This window comes from Seriola lalandi, unplaced genomic scaffold (assembly GCF_002814215.2).
Source record: "Seriola lalandi dorsalis isolate HSWRI2012SDOR001 ecotype SW California unplaced genomic scaffold, Sedor1 jcf7180002054942, whole genome shotgun sequence".
In the NCBI taxonomy this organism is placed as follows: domain Eukaryota; kingdom Metazoa; phylum Chordata; class Actinopteri; order Carangiformes; family Carangidae; genus Seriola; species Seriola lalandi.
In genome coordinates this window covers 242,969-264,510 of record NW_019525493.1, presented here as the reverse complement: position 1 = coordinate 264,510, position 21,542 = coordinate 242,969, and the positions used below count along the sequence as shown (strand labels likewise).

The 21,542-nt window shown below is 37.6% G+C and overlaps 2 protein-coding genes across 6 annotated transcripts in view; one reads left to right on the top strand and one right to left on the bottom strand.

The window, feature by feature from the left end:
• The window catches only part of LOC111644776 (snake venom 5'-nucleotidase-like), a 14,618-nt gene extending 10,343 nt beyond the window's left edge, over positions 1-4,275 (top strand). Inside the window, exon 9 of the mRNA XM_023393770.2 lies at positions 1,709-4,275. Coding sequence (XP_023249538.1) covers positions 1,709-1,860 — 152 coding nt within the window. The 3' untranslated portion in view covers positions 1,861-4,275. The remainder of the gene's footprint in view (positions 1-1,708) is intronic.
• On the bottom strand, positions 3,786-21,542 carry LOC111644774 (sorting nexin-14). 5 transcript variants are annotated; one of them, XM_023393760.2, is made up of 31 exons: positions 21,223-21,542; positions 20,886-21,056; positions 20,639-20,759; positions 20,203-20,276; positions 19,675-19,753; positions 19,534-19,577; positions 19,344-19,431; positions 19,178-19,262; positions 18,944-19,100; positions 18,670-18,745; positions 18,457-18,501; positions 18,236-18,316; positions 17,877-17,991; positions 17,262-17,417; positions 17,008-17,132; positions 16,233-16,291; positions 15,707-15,733; positions 14,707-14,853; positions 13,897-14,029; positions 12,530-12,716; positions 11,413-11,496; positions 11,028-11,128; positions 9,057-9,168; positions 8,799-8,839; positions 8,395-8,514; positions 7,313-7,436; positions 6,186-6,350; positions 5,658-5,753; positions 5,456-5,547; positions 5,253-5,309; positions 3,786-4,018 (listed from the first exon to the last, which is right to left on the bottom strand). In XM_023393760.2, the coding sequence occupies exons 2-31, from the start codon at positions 21,020-21,022 to the stop codon at positions 3,977-3,979; spliced, it is 2,970 nt and encodes a 989-aa protein (XP_023249528.1). In that variant the 5' UTR covers positions 21,023-21,056; positions 21,223-21,542; the 3' UTR covers positions 3,786-3,976. The 5 variants fall into 5 exon arrangements, with proteins under 5 accessions (XP_023249528.1, XP_023249527.1, XP_023249531.1 ...); XM_023393759.2 differs by having other exon boundaries at positions 21,227-21,541; XM_023393763.2 differs by lacking the exon at positions 14,707-14,853 and having other exon boundaries at positions 21,227-21,541.

The window sequence follows — 21,542 nt, the reverse complement described above, 5'->3', positions numbered from 1 at the left end:
TTTTTTATGACTTACTATAGTATGACTTTTTTAATGTCTTACTATTCTATGAAGTTTTTAATATTTTTTATGCCTTACTATTCTATGACATTTTTAGGCTTTTATGCCTTACTATTCTATGACATTTTTATGCTTTTTTATGCCTTACTATACTATGACTTTTTTATGACTTTTTATGCCTTACTATTCTATGACGTTTTTATGATTTTTTATGACTTACTATAGTATGACTTTTTTAATGTCTTACTATTCTATGAAGTTTTTAATATTTTTTATGCCTTACTATTCTATGACATTTTTATGCTTTTATGCCTTACTATACTATGACATTTTTATGCTTTTTTATGCCTTACTATACTATGACTTTTTTATGACTTTTTATGCCTTACTATTCTATGCCTTTTTTATGATTTTTTATGCCTTACTATTTTATGACGTTTATATGCTTTTTTATGCCTTAATATACTATGACTTCTTAATGACTTTTTATGCCTTATTATTCTATGACGTTTTTACGCTTTTTTATGACTTACTATAGTATGACTTTTTTAATGTCTTACTATTCTATGAAGTTTTTAATATTTTTTATGCCTTACTATTCTATGACATTTTTATGCTTTAACGCCTTACAATTCTATGACATTTTATGCTTTTTATGCCTTACTATAGTATGACATTTTTTTGACTTTTTTAATGCCTTAGGATGTTTTTATGCTTTTTTATGCCATACTATATACTATTTTGTACTATGACATTTTTATCACTTTTTATGCTTTACTACACTATGTTATTCTTATGCCTTACTATACTATGCCGTTTTCGTGCCTTTTTTTTGCCTTATTATACTATGACACTTGTATGCCTTTTCATGCTTTACTATATTATTACATTTTTATGACTTTTTTATATTTTACTATACTATTATTTTTTATTACTTAATAAACTATGACTTTTTTTATACACCCTGGATGTTAACATTGGCATTCAACTCAAGTACAGCCTCCTACAGCAGCTATCCTTGGTAATAATTTACTAATAATTCTCATCCTGTTATAATTTAGTGATTTTCTGGAACCAAATGCAGACACACAAAGCAGGTAGTGGTTTAATAATTACAAAGAAAGTCCAAAAGTTAGAGGCAAGCAGTGAACTGGGCAAAACTCAGGAAATATGAACAGGAACCTGGCCGGAACAAAAAAATGATTTTCCACACAAGGGACATGAGAGAAACATAACCAATGACTTGCACATTAGCATGAGGTAACAAAGAAGAACTAAACAGGAAAAAAAAAAGCGAAAATTCAAATGCAGATATCAAACGGAGACCCGGGGGAAAGGGACTAAATACATAAGAGAGGCAGGAATAATAGATCACAGGTGAAACCTGTGGGTGAAACACATCAGGGTGCAGCAGACGATCAAAAAAGCAGGAAAACTAGACAAAGACAGGAAGTAAAACAACATGCTGACACACAAGGCAAATAATAGCAAAGTAAAACAAGCCCTGCCCACTCATTTTAAGAGATCCTTAAATACTGTTTACTGTTATTACACTCATCAGATATCTCTAATCCTCACAGAGCTTATAGCACCGTAAACATTGAGAACAGGCGGTTTTAAACATAGGCAGCATGGAGAGAATTTCATTGGGTGACTATCATAAAAGACCAACCAAACACTAATCTAACTGTTTTCCCATCCCTTGCAGGTGATATGGATATTTCTGTTTTCTCCGAATACATCTCGGACATGAAGCGTGTGTACCCTGCAGTGGAGGGCCGAATCACGTTCAGGAACTCAGCCTTCGTTACAACCCACTGCCTCGGATTGTTGTTGCTTGCTTTATGTCTGACTCTATGATTGGCTTTGTACACTCTGGGAAACTGTGATAAACTGTAGGGCAAGTTTTGCTACTTGGAAACCCTTCCGGGACTTTAACTGCCTTTCCATCTCACTGCCGTCAAGGGTAACTAAAAGACAACACAAATACAGGTTAAGCCTCAGAGTAGATTCAATAACCAGACAGGAACATACTTTATCCCATAAATGATTTACACAACTGATTAAAAGGATTGGGGACAGTCCTGTATACTAAGATATTGCACACAAGCATGATGAACAAGTTAAATATGGAAAAAAAGCAAAGATACAAATATTATAAGTGCATTTAATACAATTTTAGTAACATCTGTACAAGTATGAATGTCATTTCTCATAAATTTTAAGAAACAAAGAGCGCTTTATGTCTAAAATCCAAGACAATGCTTCACTAAAAGGATATCAAAGAGTGAAAGGACTGCAAGGCACTGTCCATCTTCTTAGTGAGATAATGAACAAAGGGAAAACTGTCTGGCTGCTATAACTCTCTCTCAGGATTGGTCACAACTTATTCAGAGAAGGAACAGAGAACTGTGATCTAATATTTTTAAAGAATTATATTACTATGGCTATTTCAGTGTATATGTGAAGTTATAGACACAATTGTAATGCTACAGCAAAAATATTACTGCCTATGTTTACCTCAAAGCCATATTTATAAAGTCTTCTTGGAAGATTGTTATTGTAAAGTTAAAATGGTCCTTTTTGGGGGTAGTGATAAATAAATGTCATAAATTCATCAAAATAAGTCATGAATTTTGACATTGTGACATACAATACCTTTCTAAACCAATAGACCTGCAGTTAATGATTATTTCTTTATTTATTTAGCCAAGTTTCAAATAGCCATATTTTAGAACTAATAATCACTTTTAATTGTGTTATGTCAGAATGTTTTTGTTTTGTTTTATTGGTTCCAGTTAATAATTTACAAAATCATCCCTCGGGAATATGTTTCAGTTGTAGGAATCATCCAGTAATTGTTAATTGTCAATCTCGGCTATCACTTATCCTGTTGTATTTAATTTTCAAAGACATAAAACACATGAAATAAACACATTTTATTTGAAAAATAATGAAATAAGTTAGTAATCATTGCACTTGCTGTAAAAAATTCTTATACCATGGGCCATTGCGACTCATGATGTAATTTTCTCACTTTTCAGTTTTCAATGAAAAATATTTCCTTCTTCATAAAGCTTCTAGGTGACATAGTTACACATCAAACAGCTGCTTGTTTGGAGGAGCACCTTCCACAATGTTAGGCTGTGTGTTGTTACCTTGTCTCATTATCTAGAATCAGGAACACCTGTGTTGCAGCCTGCATGCGAATGTCCGAGTATTATCGAATTTCTTTTGATTTGAATTAATGTTGATTTTTTTTCTTTTTTTTGTTATTATTTTCTTCCTAATGCTAAAAGAAGTTCGTTTTAGTTTTACCTCATTAATATGCAAATTTATGCAACAAAGCACACCAATATCTAATCAGATCATTTACTGCACATGCACTACCAGTTAAGTTTCTACTATGTGTTCTTGAGTTATCGTGTTCACAAGAATGACAACATAATATCCTGCTTACCAGGTCGAATGGTGGTGGGACATAATAATGACGCCATAATTAAGAAACAACGTCAGATTTGTTTACAGAAACGAGCACCAGCCAGCCTATCAGGATGTACAATTTTTAGAGAAGCAATGAGACAGAGAGCTTCATTCAGACTTTCTCCTGCTAAGTTTGGATGAGGCATCGTCTTTACCATCTTTAGCTTCTAGATTATAGTTGTCATAGAGCAAGTTAAGTTTTACTAATTACTGCTACAACCACCTGCAGATGTCAAACAGATGTACACTTTTACACCGTTTGCTTTTATATATAGGAATAATTACACACACACATACTGATCTATCATTTATTTACATAATTTTATTTTTACAAAGTAAATGGCATATACAGCAGGGGAAGCCTCGTGTTTCCAGATACTGTACATGTGATCTACATGTTAGTTTTAGGTAAGCTGAGCAACAAAAACCTTTTGCAGTAGTGTGACTTAATGCGTGACAAACATGTCTGATCATGTCCGTTGAGCTGCTCATTTTACATCCATGGAGCCATCACAGACGTCTCCTTCTGTACCTGCTGAGGAAACAAAAACAGAGAGTAAGCACAAAAATAGATGTTCTTTGTTGTAAAACAAGTGTTCCTTTATATATTAAGAATAATTCTGCACTTATAGTTAGAGATAATACTGTATGTAATGCCATAACTGTGTAATTATTCATATTTGATTTGAAGATTTACAACAATGCATGTAAATATTATGCCACAATTAATTACACGATTATATTGATCTGAAAAAAATGTAGCTTGTTAATAAAATCTATATATAATGTGTACATACATCTTGAACTGAATGAGAACCCTCCACTGACTGCACTACTCTACTCATTTACTGTGCATTACTGTAATCAAGTCGTAACATGATTTCATTACTGCAAATGCAAACTGCTGCAAGCCTGATGTCTAGAAATAATAGCAATATCTCACTGACTTGCCTTTGAGGCAATCGCATCATTTCTTCCTTTCTATTAATGGTAAGACACCAGAAGGAATCTGCCTGGGGGAAATAAAAAACACAAACCGCCCTACAACTGTTCTGGCAAACATACTGTACAACTCACAGTCTTTTCACTACAGCCGAGAAGCCAAACGCTTTGATAACTTAAACAAACATAACTAACAACAGGGGATTTTTCCATTTTGAAAACACTGACATGAAATCCTCTATAGGATAATTACAGGCACATTTTAAAGGACATAATCAGTCAAGTCTGCCAATCACTGAAGTGTAATCAAAAAGAATTTGGCATTGTTATTATTCAGCATGCTTATTAACATCCTTTTTTTATTATTGTTTTATTCTAAAGAATAATACAGCCACGCCACATGCCAAGCTTCGTGCTTTGCATAGTCCTTTTTGTTTTGTTCTGAACTTAAAAACCTACTGATACTGATTTCCACACGCTATGCCTGTTTTATATTATTTAATTCAACGAATATTCATTTATTATTCATATATTATAAGCTGGCAGTGTGTCTCTCTCCTTTTTATTGTGGCCTGTGAGGTGGTCATAGCACTATGATACAGTTTCTCCGCATTTACTTCTGGTGATCTTTCATTTGTCAGACATCATTATACAGTCATAGGTTTCACTCGTTACTTTATGCCAAGATATGATTGCAGATTTTGATACAGATTAATAAATAATATTTTTTGTCCAAATATATTCAGACTTCCCCCTAGCCGATACAGATAATGGATGGATATATTCAGACTATATTTCTTTAGAAACCAAGGCAAGTTGTGAGTTACCTTGTTTAGCTCAGGAAAAAGTTCTTGAATGGCGATGTCAAGGAGCACATATGTCAGCTGAGGAAGACAAAAGACAGGCAGAACATGAAAAGCATTGAGGCCAGTGGTCTTTGAATAATACAAAAATAACCCCAAACAAAATTTAAAACAATATGAAAGTCTTGACAAGATGTGTTTCCCAGCAGTGTTGGATGTCTTTGTACCTGTTTGTTGAGAACTGGCTGTTGCAAGCCATCGAAGAGGAGACGTACTCCCTCATACTTGGCCTCTTCGCCGATACATTTACCTAGAAAGTCTAAAGATAAATAAATGGCTTATGAGTTTTCCAGCAAACACATAAAATTGTCTGCTTGTTTTCACATCTGTATGTTTGTCCTGTAAGAACGTTCAAAACTGAATGAATACCTGGAATGTAGCTCATCATCTCTTCGAAAGTCTTCTTTGCCCTCCTCTGTTTGTCTTGAGTCGAGCGGGGTGGACTACTCTCACAGAAAACTGTGTCTAGAAAAGCAAAGAATATTCACACCTCATTAAATGAGTCTGTTTAAGATATAGTCCAGCAAGATTCCAAGATTGATATTACTCTCATGTTTGTGTGTTCAGTACAGAGCTGGAGGCAGGAGGCGATTAGCTTAGCATAAGATCGATTAACATGTAACTTCTTTCTTAATTTATACATAAATAGAAATGTGAAAACTCAATTTGCGGTTTTAGAGGGTGTTATGGGCCTTAACTAGTCTTCATGCTAAGCTAGGCTAACTTCCTCATGGCTCCAGAATTGGTATCGATGTTGTCATCTAACTCTCCCATAATGTTAGCTTTAAGCAGCTTTAAGCTATTTTTTCAGACACATAATAGCAACACATAGCAGTATTGTGATAACATGTCTCTCTCTACATTCATGTGAATATCTGTGATTTAACAGCTGTGTACCTCTAAGCAGAGTGATGAGTGAGACTAGCCGATGCTCCTGGACCACCTGGTTCAGTTTGTACTGTAGATAGTAGTCTGTGTAGGCCTCCAGGGTGTTCTTGAACAGGATCCTGCCACCCATTAGCAGGTGGTGCAGCCAGTCAGGGATGTGGAAGATGACTCGGCCTGACAACCATGAAGACGGAGAGAAAGAGAAACATTCTGTTTTATTTGCTTTTTTTTTATGTCTTGAGTTATTGTAAAACACATCAGAACTTTGTTTCAGGAAAGTGCAATATAAATAAACTATCATCAATATTACTATAGATAACAGGTCTCAAAACTATTCAAATAACTTTTTTTCATATTTACAATGCCACTGCAACTCTCATCTGCTGTTGGATTATATTAATTTGTTCTTTCCACTGATGAATGATTAATAAGTCTATATGATATATTACATTTGACACAAAAGCTTTTATTTTTCATGTAGGAATGCTAATGAAAATGATTTGGTAAAAAACTAAATATCGTGCCAGCTAATATATATATATTTTTTTTTTTTATTCAAATTTTTTATTAGGTTTTAAAATGCTTGGTACAGGTCAGACATATATTAGGATACAGGAACACAAGGCACATTTTTAGTCTTTTTAGTTTGGAATCTGACTCCAGTACATAACTCTATAAAAAAATAAAAGTGGGAAAACATGGCATACGTATACAGTACTGTATTCAAAAGAGTATTCAAACCCCTTCTACATTTTGTTATGTTGCAGCATTATGCTAAAGGAAAAAAATCAGCTCATGTTAGTTCCAGAAGGACAACCATCACTGCAGCACTCCACCAATCTGGGCAGAGTGACCAGACTGAAAGCCCGCTTGGAGTTTGCAAAAAAAAAACACCTAAAGGACTTCTTCTTTTTAACTTGCTAACTGAGCTTTTTGTAATTCTTGATTAAAAAACTGCATCCTAAGATACTTTGTAATATTTTTTTAAAGCTAAAAGACGAGTTCATACATAAAAACAGACAATTTTTTTTCTCTAACTTTAAAAAACTTCCACTACATGTCTATAATAATAATATGTATGAGTATGTGATGAACAGGGTGTGATGGACAGATCGCCATAAACAAACTTCACTTACCCACATACATTAAGTAGTCATAAACCCCTTCAACAGTGATCATTTCCATGAAGTAGTTCTGATTGTGTCTCTTCTCCGCCATTTCTGATCGGTTGGCATTGTTTTTGAAGAGGTCGTTGAAAAGCTAGGAGAGAGGAATTTACATCAGTTTTTATTATTGAAGTCAATTTAAGACCAAAAGACTCTGCTCTTCTGTTTTAAGAAACTTTTATGTTCTGAGTGACTGACAGAGATCTACTGAAGAGTGCAGCTTCAATCTGTAAAGACTGTAAATAATAGAATAAAAGATGCTCAAAATTGTTTGACGAGGTATTAATTGCATTCATATCTGAATTTTGGGACAATGACACATTTGTTCCACCCTTGCCTTCAGGGTTTTCTGCCAGAAACCCTTGCTGGCAGAAAGACTTGTTTTCAGTCGCAGTTAAGTTAAGTTTAGGTCACAAAACTATTTGGTTAAGTTTAGAAAAAGATCATGGTTTAGGTTAAAATATGTGCATAGGCTTTCTGGTGGAAAACCTTGAAGGCAAACTCCTCCCATGTGCCAAATGTGCCGGATTGTGTCTAAACTGGTCAAGACATCATGACCTCACCAACTCAGCTAATAGCATTTCTTTGGTCAAAAAAGGGACGATGGATGTCATTGCATGTTAGACCAGATAACTGAAAAACTAAAATTGAAACTAATTGAATTGTCTCTTTTCACTTATTTATGGTCCAGTTACACTTTTATCATGCACTTTATTTTAAAACAGCTGGACCAAACACCAAAACAGTTCAAAACAGTTAAACACTGCCATCATCATTACAACAAAATACCAGTGAAAACAGTTCCTACAATAATGTCTGGCAAGATGCAAACCATGACTTTGCTTAGAAAACATTCAACTGCGAAGCTTGATTGGATCGCGTGTTTTCAACCAGAAAGTGGTTGCTGGCAAACCGTCAGCGTAAACGTTTACAAAACTAAATTTGAGCATTAGGCAGGAAGCACTGCAGCCATGCTCAAAGGATTTCATTCCCGAGGCCTAGGCTTTCAGGGAGAGAGAAACATTTGAAGTACTGAAACTTGGATTCCCAACCTTTTTATCATTTTCTGAGGTAGGGCTGAGGATAGTGAGCTCAGGGCGGCTGGGTTTGGGTTTGGGAGATTCACAGGAGTTGAAGAAAGACTGGATGAAAGGCTCTAGATGCTGCCCTTTCTGACAAAAAAAGCACAGTAGAGAATATGTATAAGTTAAAATGGGAATATTATTTCTCTTACAGATCTATTTGTCTTGTAGAAATGTTAAAAAGACTGTGAAGGGTCAGAGAACAACAAAGGAGACCGCCTCAATTTGCAATGATGTGATGGGAAACATTTCTATTGAAGAAAGATGAGATAGAGAAATAGGGAGAACATTCTTCTCTAGTGTTATGCCACACACACAAACACATACACACACACACATAATCACACACACACCACTAGGGATGCATTTCTTACCTCTTTTATCAGTTTGCTGGGAACTGACTTAATGATTTTCCCTGTGAAACATAAACAGTTTATCTCAGTGAGGTATCATTCTGTCACATTTTGCCTCTGTCTGAGACACAAATATCTTTTCACACCAACCCAAGGTCAGGCTGATCAAACATTTTCACAGTGTGTTTGACATGCCCTACTGTGCAAACATAATCCATCTCTTAGGTCTTTGTCATATTCTCTGGGTCCCATTCAGCCAGAATCTGCCTCATACTGTACCCAGGTTCACGTCAGGCAACATCTTGTCCAGGAACTGGGACTCCATACTATGTGGAGACAGGAAGTCGGCAAGGAGCTGACTGTTGCTCAGCTCTGGATGCTGGAGAAGTTTCTGTGAAGAAAACCCATGTAAATACACAATGTTGTAAGTTTTGTTCTTCTATAGTGGAACATCATTCAGAGGAACTTGGAACAAAGAGATGGATGGCTTTAAAATGTGTTTGACATTAAATGCAAAGCTCAGCCAAAGCTGAAAAAAACAGTATTTTACTCAGGTTGCTATGTAAACACATTCAATCACAGATGTTTTACTCATTTTGCATTTTGTAACTAAACAGATTTTTAAGCACTTATGCCTGTAGTTTTATATGTTATATATGAAGAGAGTTTACATCATTGCTGACCATTTTTCACAGAATATCAAAGGTTTCTAAAATTAATTTCCAGCCTTCAAATGAGCCTTTTCTGTCTGTTAATTTCAGCATTTCATAAAAATCTACTTGTACAGACTTATTTTGAGATAGGTAATCCATCACAGTGACAATATTTGACAGCTTTTGGTGTCGTCAGTTATGTTAGGATTTTGTGGCAATGCTCTTCTAAGGAGGGACCATTTAAAATTCCTCCCTTGGTGGTGTGTTAAAAGATGCTCTGAAAACTTGACGTTGTGAAATAAATTTCAGATGACAAGCAGTCTTCAGTTGTGAAGATGTAAATTTGATCATTTTTCTTTTTAAACATTTGACAGCCAGGTCTCAAATCTTGTTAGAGTATCCTTGAATCCACTGCTAAAACAGAGTCTTCAAAGTGGATCACAACCCCCTCATCGCAACTTCAGAGTCAGAGCTCTGTCACATTGTCATGTTCTCTGTGTTTTGAAAAGTTGCAGCTGTCCTCGTGATGACCAAGTGAAACAGACACAGAGAGATAATTTCTTATCAGTCTAGAACAGTTTTTTGAGGAGAGTTTCAAACCGATCACATCTAAAAGGTTGTTTTCTGACAATGGACCTGGAGAGATCCTGTCATGACGCTAGAACAAACGCTCAAAAACTGTCATGGTTTGCTATGGCAGACACTTTTTGTTAGTTTTGTTTTGGAGTTTTTGCACTTCCTGTTTTATTTTGTATTGGTTTCCTTGAGTGTCTGTGTGTTGCTTCTTGTCATGGTCCTGTTTCTGTGTAGTGATTGTCTGCCCCGCCCTAATGTGTTTCACCTGTGTTCAATCATCCTTGCCTCCCTTGTCTATATAGTCCTTGTGCTCCCCTTTGTCTGTGTCGGTTCGTCCCTTTTTAGTTCAGGGTTTGTTCATGTCTGTTCATGTCACGTTCACGTGTGGATTTTTTGCTAAATAAACCTGCGTTCACCGTCTCCCAAGAGTTGACTGCATTTGGGTCCAACTTACCTCGCAAATCCTGACAGACCTGACAAAAACTAAGATCCTTTGAATTTAATCTCAATGTCTGGTCACTGGTGGAGTGCTGCCTGCACAGCCAGATATACTAAGTGGAACGATTTGTGTCTGGAGCACTGTGTGTATTTGTGGGCTTGTACATGCGTGTGTGTATGTGTGTTTGTGCGTATGTGTGAGCACAAGCTTCTAAAGAGGAATCATGAAAAATCTGAGAATTGAATTTGCACTTAACCTTCACTGTTACTGTGTTATTTTAGACACCAAATAATGTATAAAATCAAAATCAAAATACTTGGGTTAGTGTTTCTTCTTCATGGATTTAAGAGCACAGTAACTGCTGGTTTATTACCATCCTGTTCTACTTATATATACAGAAGACGTGAGACGTGTTTGATATTTGAACTGAACTTTCTTATCAGAGGAACACCACATAATAATAGTTTATGAAGGCTTTTCTGGAGAACATCTGGCTCAGATCCAGACGGATCAATATATATCAAGTATACCTGTCTTAACAAATTTAGAAGAAAAGATGCAGGTGTCTTCTCAGACATCTACCTGGAGGTACTCCTGGAAGTCTTCCCGTTTCGATGTGAGGAACTCATAATTCTTGGGGCCAATAATTCTCTTCGAAGGCAACTGTGCGTCTGGAAATGAGCCTATAGAGGGTGAAAGATTTCACAAAGAGGAGCACTGAAAAATATGAACAGAAAAGGCTTTCTTTTATGTTGACCGGGAAATGACAGTTGTGTGGTTTCCAGTAAGAGCCTCTACATGAAAATCATTCTGCAACAGGGCTGTTTGATTCCTAAAAACGATGTTCATGAGAAACCAATGCTCTGTAGATTCTCTGGAATCCATGAGACCAAGTTAACAGTAAAATTACTCCTTGAGGCAATGAATGAAAAAATAAACTGGAGCAACAATATGAAAAAAAACCTACCATGAAACTCAGTGAGCTTTGATTCAAGCACATAGAACTCCAGATATCTTCTGTATACAGACCAGTGCTCGGTCTCGTGTCCCACTGCAGGTAAACACAAAAGAGAGAGTTTACTGTAATGTAAATTGATATATTAAATAATAAACAATATATCAGTTAGAATCACTGCCACACGAAGAAACTATGCATGTTGACAGCTCTAACTGAATTTCAGTCCCCAAACTGATGTTATGGGATGTCTGTATTGCTCCTATCAACCAACTTATTAGTCTGTGAAGATTCACAGCATTCGACCACATAAAGGAGTGGATAGGAAAATTATCAAACATTAATTTTTGTCACAGATTTAGCTGTAGTAGTAATTTCCTGCTTTTTGGGAGGCACTTTAGATTTTACTCTTATATTGATTTTTGTCCATTTGTGTGGTCAATAAGTGGCAATATTTAGTACCATAACGTCACTGGGGCAAATATTATTTATTGGCAGTAAAATGCTGTCAAATGTCCCTACATTTTTTTTCTCACATTAAAATTGACAAGTCTAAGTTTTAAAGGACCTGAAAATCCATTTTCTCGCTCATCGTCATATTATAGATATTGAGCTGCTAAATGAACACACAGTTATCCGACAAAGTTAGAACAATTTCGGTCATTTCATATGAGAGTGTCCTGTATTTGTGTTTATGTTTTCCCACTGGTTTTAAATGGGAAGGGTCTGTTGGAAAAACTGATATCACATATTTCTGTGCACCAATCATAAAAGTTATGAAGTCGGTTGGCTGAGTTTATGAGGATTAAATATTTAATAAAGATATTTTTTGTTAACTACCTTGTTAACAACTCTGACTGTATTTACTACGATTATTTCATGTTGCAAAGAAATACCTGATTTTAGTTTAAAGGGGATTTAAACATTCTTGAGAATAACAATTCACAGTGATATCACACATTATTGTGTTTTGTTTTTTTTTATTAAACTATAACACAAACTATCTACAAAACTAAAGCCTATTGAAAAAGATGCCACAGTTCAATCTGATACTTCCTGCAGCAAAGCAGAATGACCTCTCTCAGATGACATTAAGTGAAACAGAGGGACTGGTTCTTTGCAGCCTCACCTGCCTTCCTGTCGTTGCGCTCCACATCAATACAGAACACAGGAATCCTCTCCCTCTTCACATCGTCGTCATAGAAATCAATGTAAGGGATAGTGATGTTCCAGGCTGAGAGGTTTCGAGGCGTGCTGGGGGTAGAGGCTACTTCCATGGGGGAATCATCCTCCAGCACCATCATGGCCTCCTCCACCTTGAGTGGAAGGAAGTGAGAGACGTTAAGGTCAAGCAGAGTAAGCTTCCTCTGAATAAACAGGTCATGGTCAAAACTGCTACTGTTAAGGTGCAAAACACTGCAGATAAACACAGTACAAAGAAAATTACCACAAATGTATTCATTGGAAACGTGTAGAGTCACAAGAGAGCTGTCTTTTAATTCTTAAACTTAACCTTTTTTTTTTGCTCTATTTGTTCAAAATCTGTTCATTTTGAGTGTGTTCATCTGTCTTACCTGTATGTGTCTTCTCTTTGTAACTTGTTTAACATACAGTGTTCACCTTTCAAATTTACTATGAAGGACAGGGAATTTCAATATGAGGGAAAGTCTTTAAAAAAAAAAAGGTGGATTGAGACTCAGCCACAAATAGGGGAAACTGAAACATAAACACAGGATATCCCCCTTACACTAAGTACTGTTTTGCTGCACCATTTATGGAAGATCAGTCATTATAGCTAAATATTTGGTTCACATTCCTTTGCACAATATTTGTAAAATAATCCCAAAGAGTTTGTCACATCTGTTACAGGAAAGTCACTCAGCTTAAACTATAATAACAAACAAAGCTGATGTTTAGTCATTTACATGTGAGTTTCTTATGTGCTTTAATGATGAAATACTTGGTCCTTAAACCCCTCACAACCTTCTGTCAGTTGAGCATGCAAACTCGAAAAAAAAAGGGAAAGGGACATATTAGAAAGGGACAAAAATTAAAGTACAACTATGTTTTCAGCACAATGGTTCTCAGGAATGTGAATGTCTTTTGAAGCCAAGGCTAAAACCTGTGATGTTATCAAAATGGAAAACTCAGTGGAGGTTACACACATGAGACAGACTTGGTCAACTCTGTGGCTTTCCTTTCTTTTCTCACCAACGCCCCCAGGTGGTAACAGTTGAAACAGTGTAAAAGAGTGCTTTAGTTTGAATTTTCCTTTTTGGCGAAGCTTGACTGATTTAAAAAATGATTATGGGTTGATTTTATTTTTTATTACTTTTAGTGATTTTAAAATGTTGCTTTAAAATTTACATGCAGGATGAATCTGAGAACCTTCCACATATCTGACAATGACTAATGTGTTTAAATCCTAGTCCATCCCATGAGGATTATAAGATCACCTAAAAATGAGTGTGAGGTTAATTTTTACATCAGCCTTACCATATCATCCTCTCCCTCTACCAGCCCGTAGGATGGCAGCATGGCTCCCTCCATGGTTGTGCTCTTGAACACTCCTTTGATCTTACTGCCAATGCGGCTGATCCCAAAGGACTCGCCCCTCTTTGACGTGTTCCTGCAGACCAGACGAAGAGGTTATTAATCAATGCACGATGTAGGAGATGTGCATGGCTTCAGCAAAGCACATGCAGCTTGAGAGAGGTGACACGGAAGGAACCGTAGAAGAGAGAAGAGGGAGGAAGGCGCAGCATACTGCATCAGGATGATTGTATACGAGAGGAAAAAGCTAAGGTAGCCAAACCCAAAGCCAGTATGTCACTTCACAGCCATCTCACAACAAAATGTCTGGGTTGATGGTTAAGCGCTGCCGGGCCAAAAGCAAACACAGCACACAGCAGTGAGCATTGATTTCATGAACAGATGTCTAGTTTGAAGGGAATCACAAATTTGAATGAAAATGGTCAGTTACCAGTCAACCAGAAAAGGCACACAACATCACAGGTGCTCTGTGGGAGTGCGTGTTAGACGGAGTGAAATAAAAACCACCATGGTGACATACTGAATACATAAGGAGCTGAACATTGAAAAGTCACTGCATTGTCAAAAACAACAGGGAGTCTTTTGCCTAAACAACATAACAGAGTTGGAGGGACACATGACAAATAAAAAGAGGATCCCATGCAACAGTCCCACCATGCAGGCGTCTGGCTGAGACTGGGGTCACGTGGGGGGAAGTGGACAGCATGACATCACACTGAGCGACCTTTGACACACGGATGGACCCTGACTTACTTTGGTGATGAGTGGCGGTGGGATAGTGAGCCATATGGGAAGGTTGTGAACGTGGACTGGGCATGGAGGGAGTTAAAAGATGCAGGTGAGGAGCTGCCAGAGGCGGTGAACAGTGAGGACGGGGACTCGGGGCTCCAGTCCCAGGAACTAAAAGCAGAACAGGGTCATGTCCCCTCAGGCAAGAGGAGGGAGATGACCATGGATCATACCAGGGCAGGCAGTATGGTGGTTACAGAATCAAGAGTGGACATACAGTCACAGACACAGCACGGTGGTGGCAATACATTGATGGAGTAATAGGTGAACGGAGGTGCAGAGTGGAAGGGGGCGGGTTACTGAATTGCAGACATGGAGGGAGTTGAGGCTTCTATTTAGTCAATATTTACAAATGGAGTGCCAGTGATAAGCCATTATCTACTATTTCCTCTGTTTCCTTTGAGTGGCATGATTGATACTGCTTTGAAAACTGCCTTCATAACAAGATTGCTTTCATAAAAAAAGAAAAAGAAACATATAACCAGTCAACTTCTGTCCCTGAGTTCCCCTGATGTTTAATTCTGCAATTTTGGAAGCAAGCAAACCCATGTTTGCTAAGAAAACCACAAAAACTAAAGCCTACACCTTCCAAAAGTAAGATTTTATATCGCATGTGTTCGGCAGCATGACTCTTGATTAGCCTGATTAACATATGATTAATGCTGACTCGTGCTATAATTATCATGATTAGCTGATTAAGGTCACTTTTCTCAATCTTCTCTCATTTGCATTTACAGCACAAGCTTCAAATAACACACGCATTTAGGGGTGAAATTAGATTAGCGATAAAAATTATATAGCTCTGATTTCAGTGGGCCCAGGGAACAGTGAATTTGTTAAAAAGGCAGCACATCTTCCTTTGTAGACAAGTCAGGCAAGAATGAAGTGTCTGTTGTATCTTGCGTGCAGCAGCACTGCTCAGCCAGCCACTGTTCTGATCAGCACACTGATGCCTTATACTCACCGAATGTCATCCAAACTGAGGCTATTTCTGGAACAATATGCACAAGGAGTTAGTGGCAGGGCCCCGTGGCCACATACACACCTCACCCCGCGATAGAAACATGACATTTGATCCTTGGGCTCAACTCAACTAAATTTATGTCCAATTCAAGTTTCTTTATACTGCAAAGCAAATTTATTGTTAATTTACAGCTTATTTTTGACTGTAGTGAGACAACACTTATGTGAATTCATATTGTGTTGCAGCTGCCACATACTATATTCTTCCTTCACACTGCAGTGGCCACTGCAATACAGACTTGCAAACATTAAAAAATATGTAGATATCATCAGTAAAATTGAGAATAACTATAGGAACTTGAGGTTGTATGTAATCGATTTCCTGTCCATTCTGTGTTTTAATTGCTTTCTGTGACTAACTAGATTATCAAAAGTCACCTGTGCATCAATATACTGGTAAACATTATAGACAAGCTTTTCTTCTGTTTCATACAAACACAAAAATTGTTGGTGAAAGTGAAACCTACCTGCTCATCTTGGAATTCCTGGCAGGGGACTCGGCCCCTCGCAGAAGCTGGCGAAAATACTGGAGAGTGACATGGAAAGAGGAAAAGAGAATACAGTTTAAGTCAATCAAACACTGCATATGCAAATTCTGATACACTATTGTATGTGAGAGCCATTAGAGAAACACGTTATCTATCCAGCGACGTCTTCATGTCGTAATAATAATCATGACTGCAAGGTTTATTTTGGAGCAGGAACAAAAGTGGCAACAAAAAAGTCAAATAATATCATATTATTTTCCAGGCACACTATTCATGCAGGGCAGTGGCCTGCTGTGGACAATGGCTGAGCACTGCTCCACCCAGCTGTATTCAATGAAACAGCCTCTGAGGGGTGAAATTCGGCTTGGCAGCTTGGCATAATGCCAGTGTCGGCTCATTGGCCAGTTGCGCGTCTGGTATTGATGACACGGACGAAAGCGGTTGGTGGCTGAGAGATCGGAAGAGGATAACGCAAGCGAGTCAATGAATTCCAAATCAGCTCTACTTTCAGCATTTGACAGATATAGCTTTGTTACGTCTGACACGAACAAAATTCAAATGCTGGATGATATTAAAATTCAGTCTGTACTGAAACAACCATATTCTGAAAGGACTGTATTGAGAAATCAGAACATAGACAGATGCAATGGAGATGTAAGAGAGGTGCTCAATAAATTGGTTTGAACCTCAGACAGATGTTATCAAACTGGGTGACAATGAGTTGAGTGATTTATGTTTTGCTAAAGATGCTAACCTCATCACTGTGACAGAACATGGGTGTGAAAACATTCTCCAGGAGGGACAGTACATGCTCATAGGCTTCAAACAAACACCTCATGGTCTGCAGTTTCACCACCTCTGCATGTGGGCCCTCTGCAACTGGGAAGTACAATAAAACAACAACAAAAATAAATAATTAATCTTCATGTTAATCAAAGTATGTGGAGTACGTCTGTGTGCTTAATCTTAAATAATCAGATTGATAAAGAGAATATCCTAGTCACACACTGTTGCGTATTTCTTCGACGATAAAGGGGTCGAAGAGGATCTTGTCAACGCTCTCGTCCAAACAGTAAGTCTCATAGATCTTCTTCACCTCCTCGTGAAGCATCATCTTCTCTGAGTCCGACAGCTCTGGGCACAGTATCCTATCGTTGAATTCCTCTGAGAAGTTAAGAGAGTCACACATATCAAACTCACTGTGTAACAATGAGAACCTATGTCTTAAGTAAGTGTTCCTGAAAATTTTAGACTGACCTAGGGGCTGAGACTAGGGATTGCATCCATTAAATTTCTCCATTTTAAAAGAAAATATTGAAATTACTGCCACTACAAACTTAAATAATTAAGTAAGTAGTAATTAAAAAAAAGAAGTACAAGTACAGGTGCTACTTTACCTAAATCATATAACTTGTTTTATGAGCATTTAGAATTCAAAATTTATAATTTAATACATAAATTTCAGGTGATGTTGGTCCCAGTGTTGGTAGGACACATGGTAAGCAATCAAATTACTTTAATTAGTACAAATTAAAACTTACCAGAGAGATAACTAAGTTACTCCATGCATATAAAAGAAGTGGCCTCTTTTGAAAATATCTGAAAGGACTGGGAAACACTTACCAACTGCAAGGCAGAACTGGAGCACATGGACAGCCCCCTCTTGCTTCAAGAAGTTCATGAAACGAAAGAGAAGGTCTTGCTGTTCTCTGATTTCCTTCAACTCAAGCTTTAGCACCTGGTGAGACAGAGAGAGAGCAGCGGTGAGGACAGAGGAGAGATCACAGTTGTGTTCCTCCGACTTCTTGTGATGTGTGTCTCGGTGAGACCTGATATATGGGGCTATGGGGTTGTGATTACAGTATGTACTATATACTATCACATACAGTATCCAGTGGCTTCTTCATGAAGTGGTATTTAGATGTTTTCAGAGGTTGTATGCAGTTCAAACAGCTGAGGAATCACTTTAATGCGACACTTACTGAGGGCTTTTTGTTGCGAGTATCAGAGTACTTTTGCAGGAAAGGAACCAATGTTGAAGTGGGCTCAGTGGCTTCCTCAGGCTTGAGTGAAAGAAGTAGATAGACAACATGTTGATCTTATTCACCCATAAATGATATACCCTCTGGAGCCATATGTTTAAAGACACAGATGTAGATGGAACTGTATGTACACACGAGTTCAAAGTTTAACATATACTTACAGGGGATTTGTCGATGAATATCAAAAGTAAATGATTCACTGTGTCCTGAAATAAAAAAATAAATAAATAAAAAAAAATCATGCAGAACACTGTTGGTACTTTTGGTCCTGAAAAGGGCAAATGTCTACCATTTGCATGCTCATGATAAATAACATTAATTGACATGCTTTCTAAACACAAATCAAACTGAGCCCTTAGTGTGTCTACACTCACAGGATCAGCCAAGTAGTCCATTGAAGGAAGGAAGACAGAACCAGCCAAGACTTCTCTTATTAGGAGAGTAAGAGATCTGAGAGGAGTGAAGAGATAAGGCAGCAGGAAACAAGAAAGTGAAAGAGTAAAGAATGGACCTTATCTACATGTGTATAGTGTCAATACTGCCAGACTTTCTCTTTGGGGGAAAATAAAGTACGCTGATGCTGCGATGTTTTGAGACACACTTTGACAAATATATTGGGGCACTGCACACTGCACAGCTGTGAGTTACCTGCAGTCTGTAGCCTTGGGTGGCAGGATGTAGGGAAAAAGCATCTCAGTCAGCTTCCTGAGGTAGAGAAGCTCATCCCTGCGACCGCGAAGTGCTACATGAAGGTCAGGACCGTATTCCTCCAGGGCAGCTTGTTGGAGATACTCTGTGTTCTTTACTACAAAGGAGAGCAAAAAGAGTTCTTATGGTGAACACAAAGAAGACGAGTCAGTGGGTGATGCATGTCAGCAATACCTTTCTGCCTGGCTTTGCTTATTATTTCGATGTGCTTCATGGAAACTTTAAGAAGCTTTTGTGTGATGAGGGATGCCACATCCACCTGAGGGAGAAAAAAATTGTTAAAAATAATTCAGTCAATCAATATCCCAAGATCTTAACTTCACATGGTCTAATTTGTCACCTTCTGAGTTCGGCGGACTAACACGGCTGCAAAGAAACGCAAAGTCACTCTCAGCTCGTCAACAAACGCCTCATCATCCGTTACGTCTCTGAAAAAGAAACACTTAACAGTCACTTCACTATCTCTACATAACACATTATACTGCTTCAATTTATATTATGACAGAAAAAAATACAAACAATTAGCTTACCTATACCAAGGATACACAAAATTTTCCAGAACAAGTTCCAGAATCTTAGAAAAGAACAAGATTGGATTAAGAGATAAATTGGTGATTTAATTTAATATTGATTAAAAAAAAAAAAGAGAAATATGTTAATGCATATATTACCTCTGAAAGGGAAGCATCAACCTTTGAGGGAACTTTCAAGTCAAGCCATGGCTGATAGTTTTCCAGTAATAGGGTCGGTCTATCAAAAAAAAACAATAACATCACAGTATTGGACACGGAGAAAAGCATCAGAATCCTGTATGACCACTAGAGGGAGGTGTAACATTTTCCATAACTTAATGATAAACAACAGTGTATTATTGAGCACACTGAATGTGTGTTAACAAACCAAACGCAAAAAAAGATTCAAGCAACGTTATATGGCCTAAATGCCTCACTTCACTTGAATGGCTCTTCTGCTAGTTTAGCTTATAATTTGCCTCCAAATTAATCACTTTATTTGATTTTTACCCTTTCTTTTACGAGCATAAGTAAACCTAGCATATTCAGTTGCATGGTAATGTACATGTCATGTAGTGCTTGAGTTTATCTTTTCAGCATAACTACAGATGACACAAATTATAAGGTCACAATACAACACAATACAGTCACTTTCTCAGCTTATAACACCGAAACAATATAACTCACCTGTGCCTTTTGCATTTGATTTTTCCACAAACAGCACAGCTGTGCCCCAGTGGAAACAGCTCCTGCTGGTACGACTGTAAAAGAAAGTTCACAAAGATAAACTCCAGCTGCAAAAGAGCATTGATCATAGACAATTTGTGTCATATAGACTAAATATCAATATATGTCAGCCAATAATCTTTGTTTAATTTATGCAATTTTCCAACAAAGTTCAGAGACACTGAGTATCCACATAATACCTTAATATGGCTAAACATGCTCATGTCAATGCTGTTTTTTTCTTCAAAATTCATTATAATCCTTATATGTGCTATGTAAAAGCACCAAAAGACACTCCAAAAAATGTTTCCAAATTGTTCTGATCAAGGCATAGAGTCCATTTTAATTTTGATAGTATCAGAGAATACCATTCAGTGATTCCTGATCCCTGACTTACCTTGGTCTTTGGTTTGATGGAGAGTAAGATGTTGGGCAGCAAAGACTCGGGCCCCAAAGAGCAGTAAAAAGTGACAACTCCAGCCAGGAAGGACCAAAACACCATTATAATCTGAATATATCTGTGAAGACAGAAGACATATACAGCGATTACCTGAGTCAAAACATCAAAGCACTATAGGAGAATAGTGTCGGGTTTTAATATATGAAGTAGCATAGATAAAGTGATATAACTACTGTGTACTTACCTGTTTAAAAGCACAGTGGATAGCAGCAGGACCAGCAGCAGAAAGCAGAAGACTGGATACTGTCGGCCCAGCTCTCTGAGCCGGTCCAGCTTTATCCTGCGTCTTATTTTCTGCAAATAAGCCCTGATGCATCCCATTTTCGCCTGTGCATATGTAGCCTACTGCATATTACTGTAAAATAAATGACACATTATGGAGTAACTGTCTTCATATAAATAATGGCGTCTCGCAGCGATACAGAGCACCATCACCTCAAAATCATGTCTATTTGAGTGACCGTTTTGTTTAACATAGCAAGCAGGTTGCAATGGTTTTATTTATCGACTCCAGCACTTACTTACTGTATAGGTACGGTGGATGTTATGGGCCATTTTTCACTGTAGTCCGGCAGCGACACCATCGTGAATTTGCAGAATAAATACGCAGGCTGCCTGTTTTTTAGGATTCAGCGTAGGATAGGCGAGATGCAGCACACAGCTGTAAACCACAGAAGGATTAGTGGTAATTACGCAGCATCAGCTGTGCACAGACCGTCCTAAAACTCCGGTAGGCTAGTGTTTGGCTAATGGCTGCGGTGCTCCAGCTGTCATTTCTGTCCACTGAGGGGCAACGGTTGCTGCCTGGCTGTCTGTCAGCGGCGGAGGCGCATGATGTCAC

Coding starts and splice junctions, on each gene's coding strand:
- LOC111644774 (XM_023393760.2), bottom strand. CDS start 21,022: ATGGGATGCATCAGGGCTTATTTGCAGAAAATAAGACGCAGGATAAAG. Junction 19,263..19,343: donor TAGTCCGCCGAACTCAGAAG/GTGACAAATTAG, acceptor TTTCTCCCTCAG/GTGGATGTGGCATCCCTCAT. Junction 5,548..5,657: donor GATGATGAGCTACATTCCAG/GTATTCATTCAG, acceptor ATTTATCTTTAG/ACTTTCTAGGTAAATGTATC.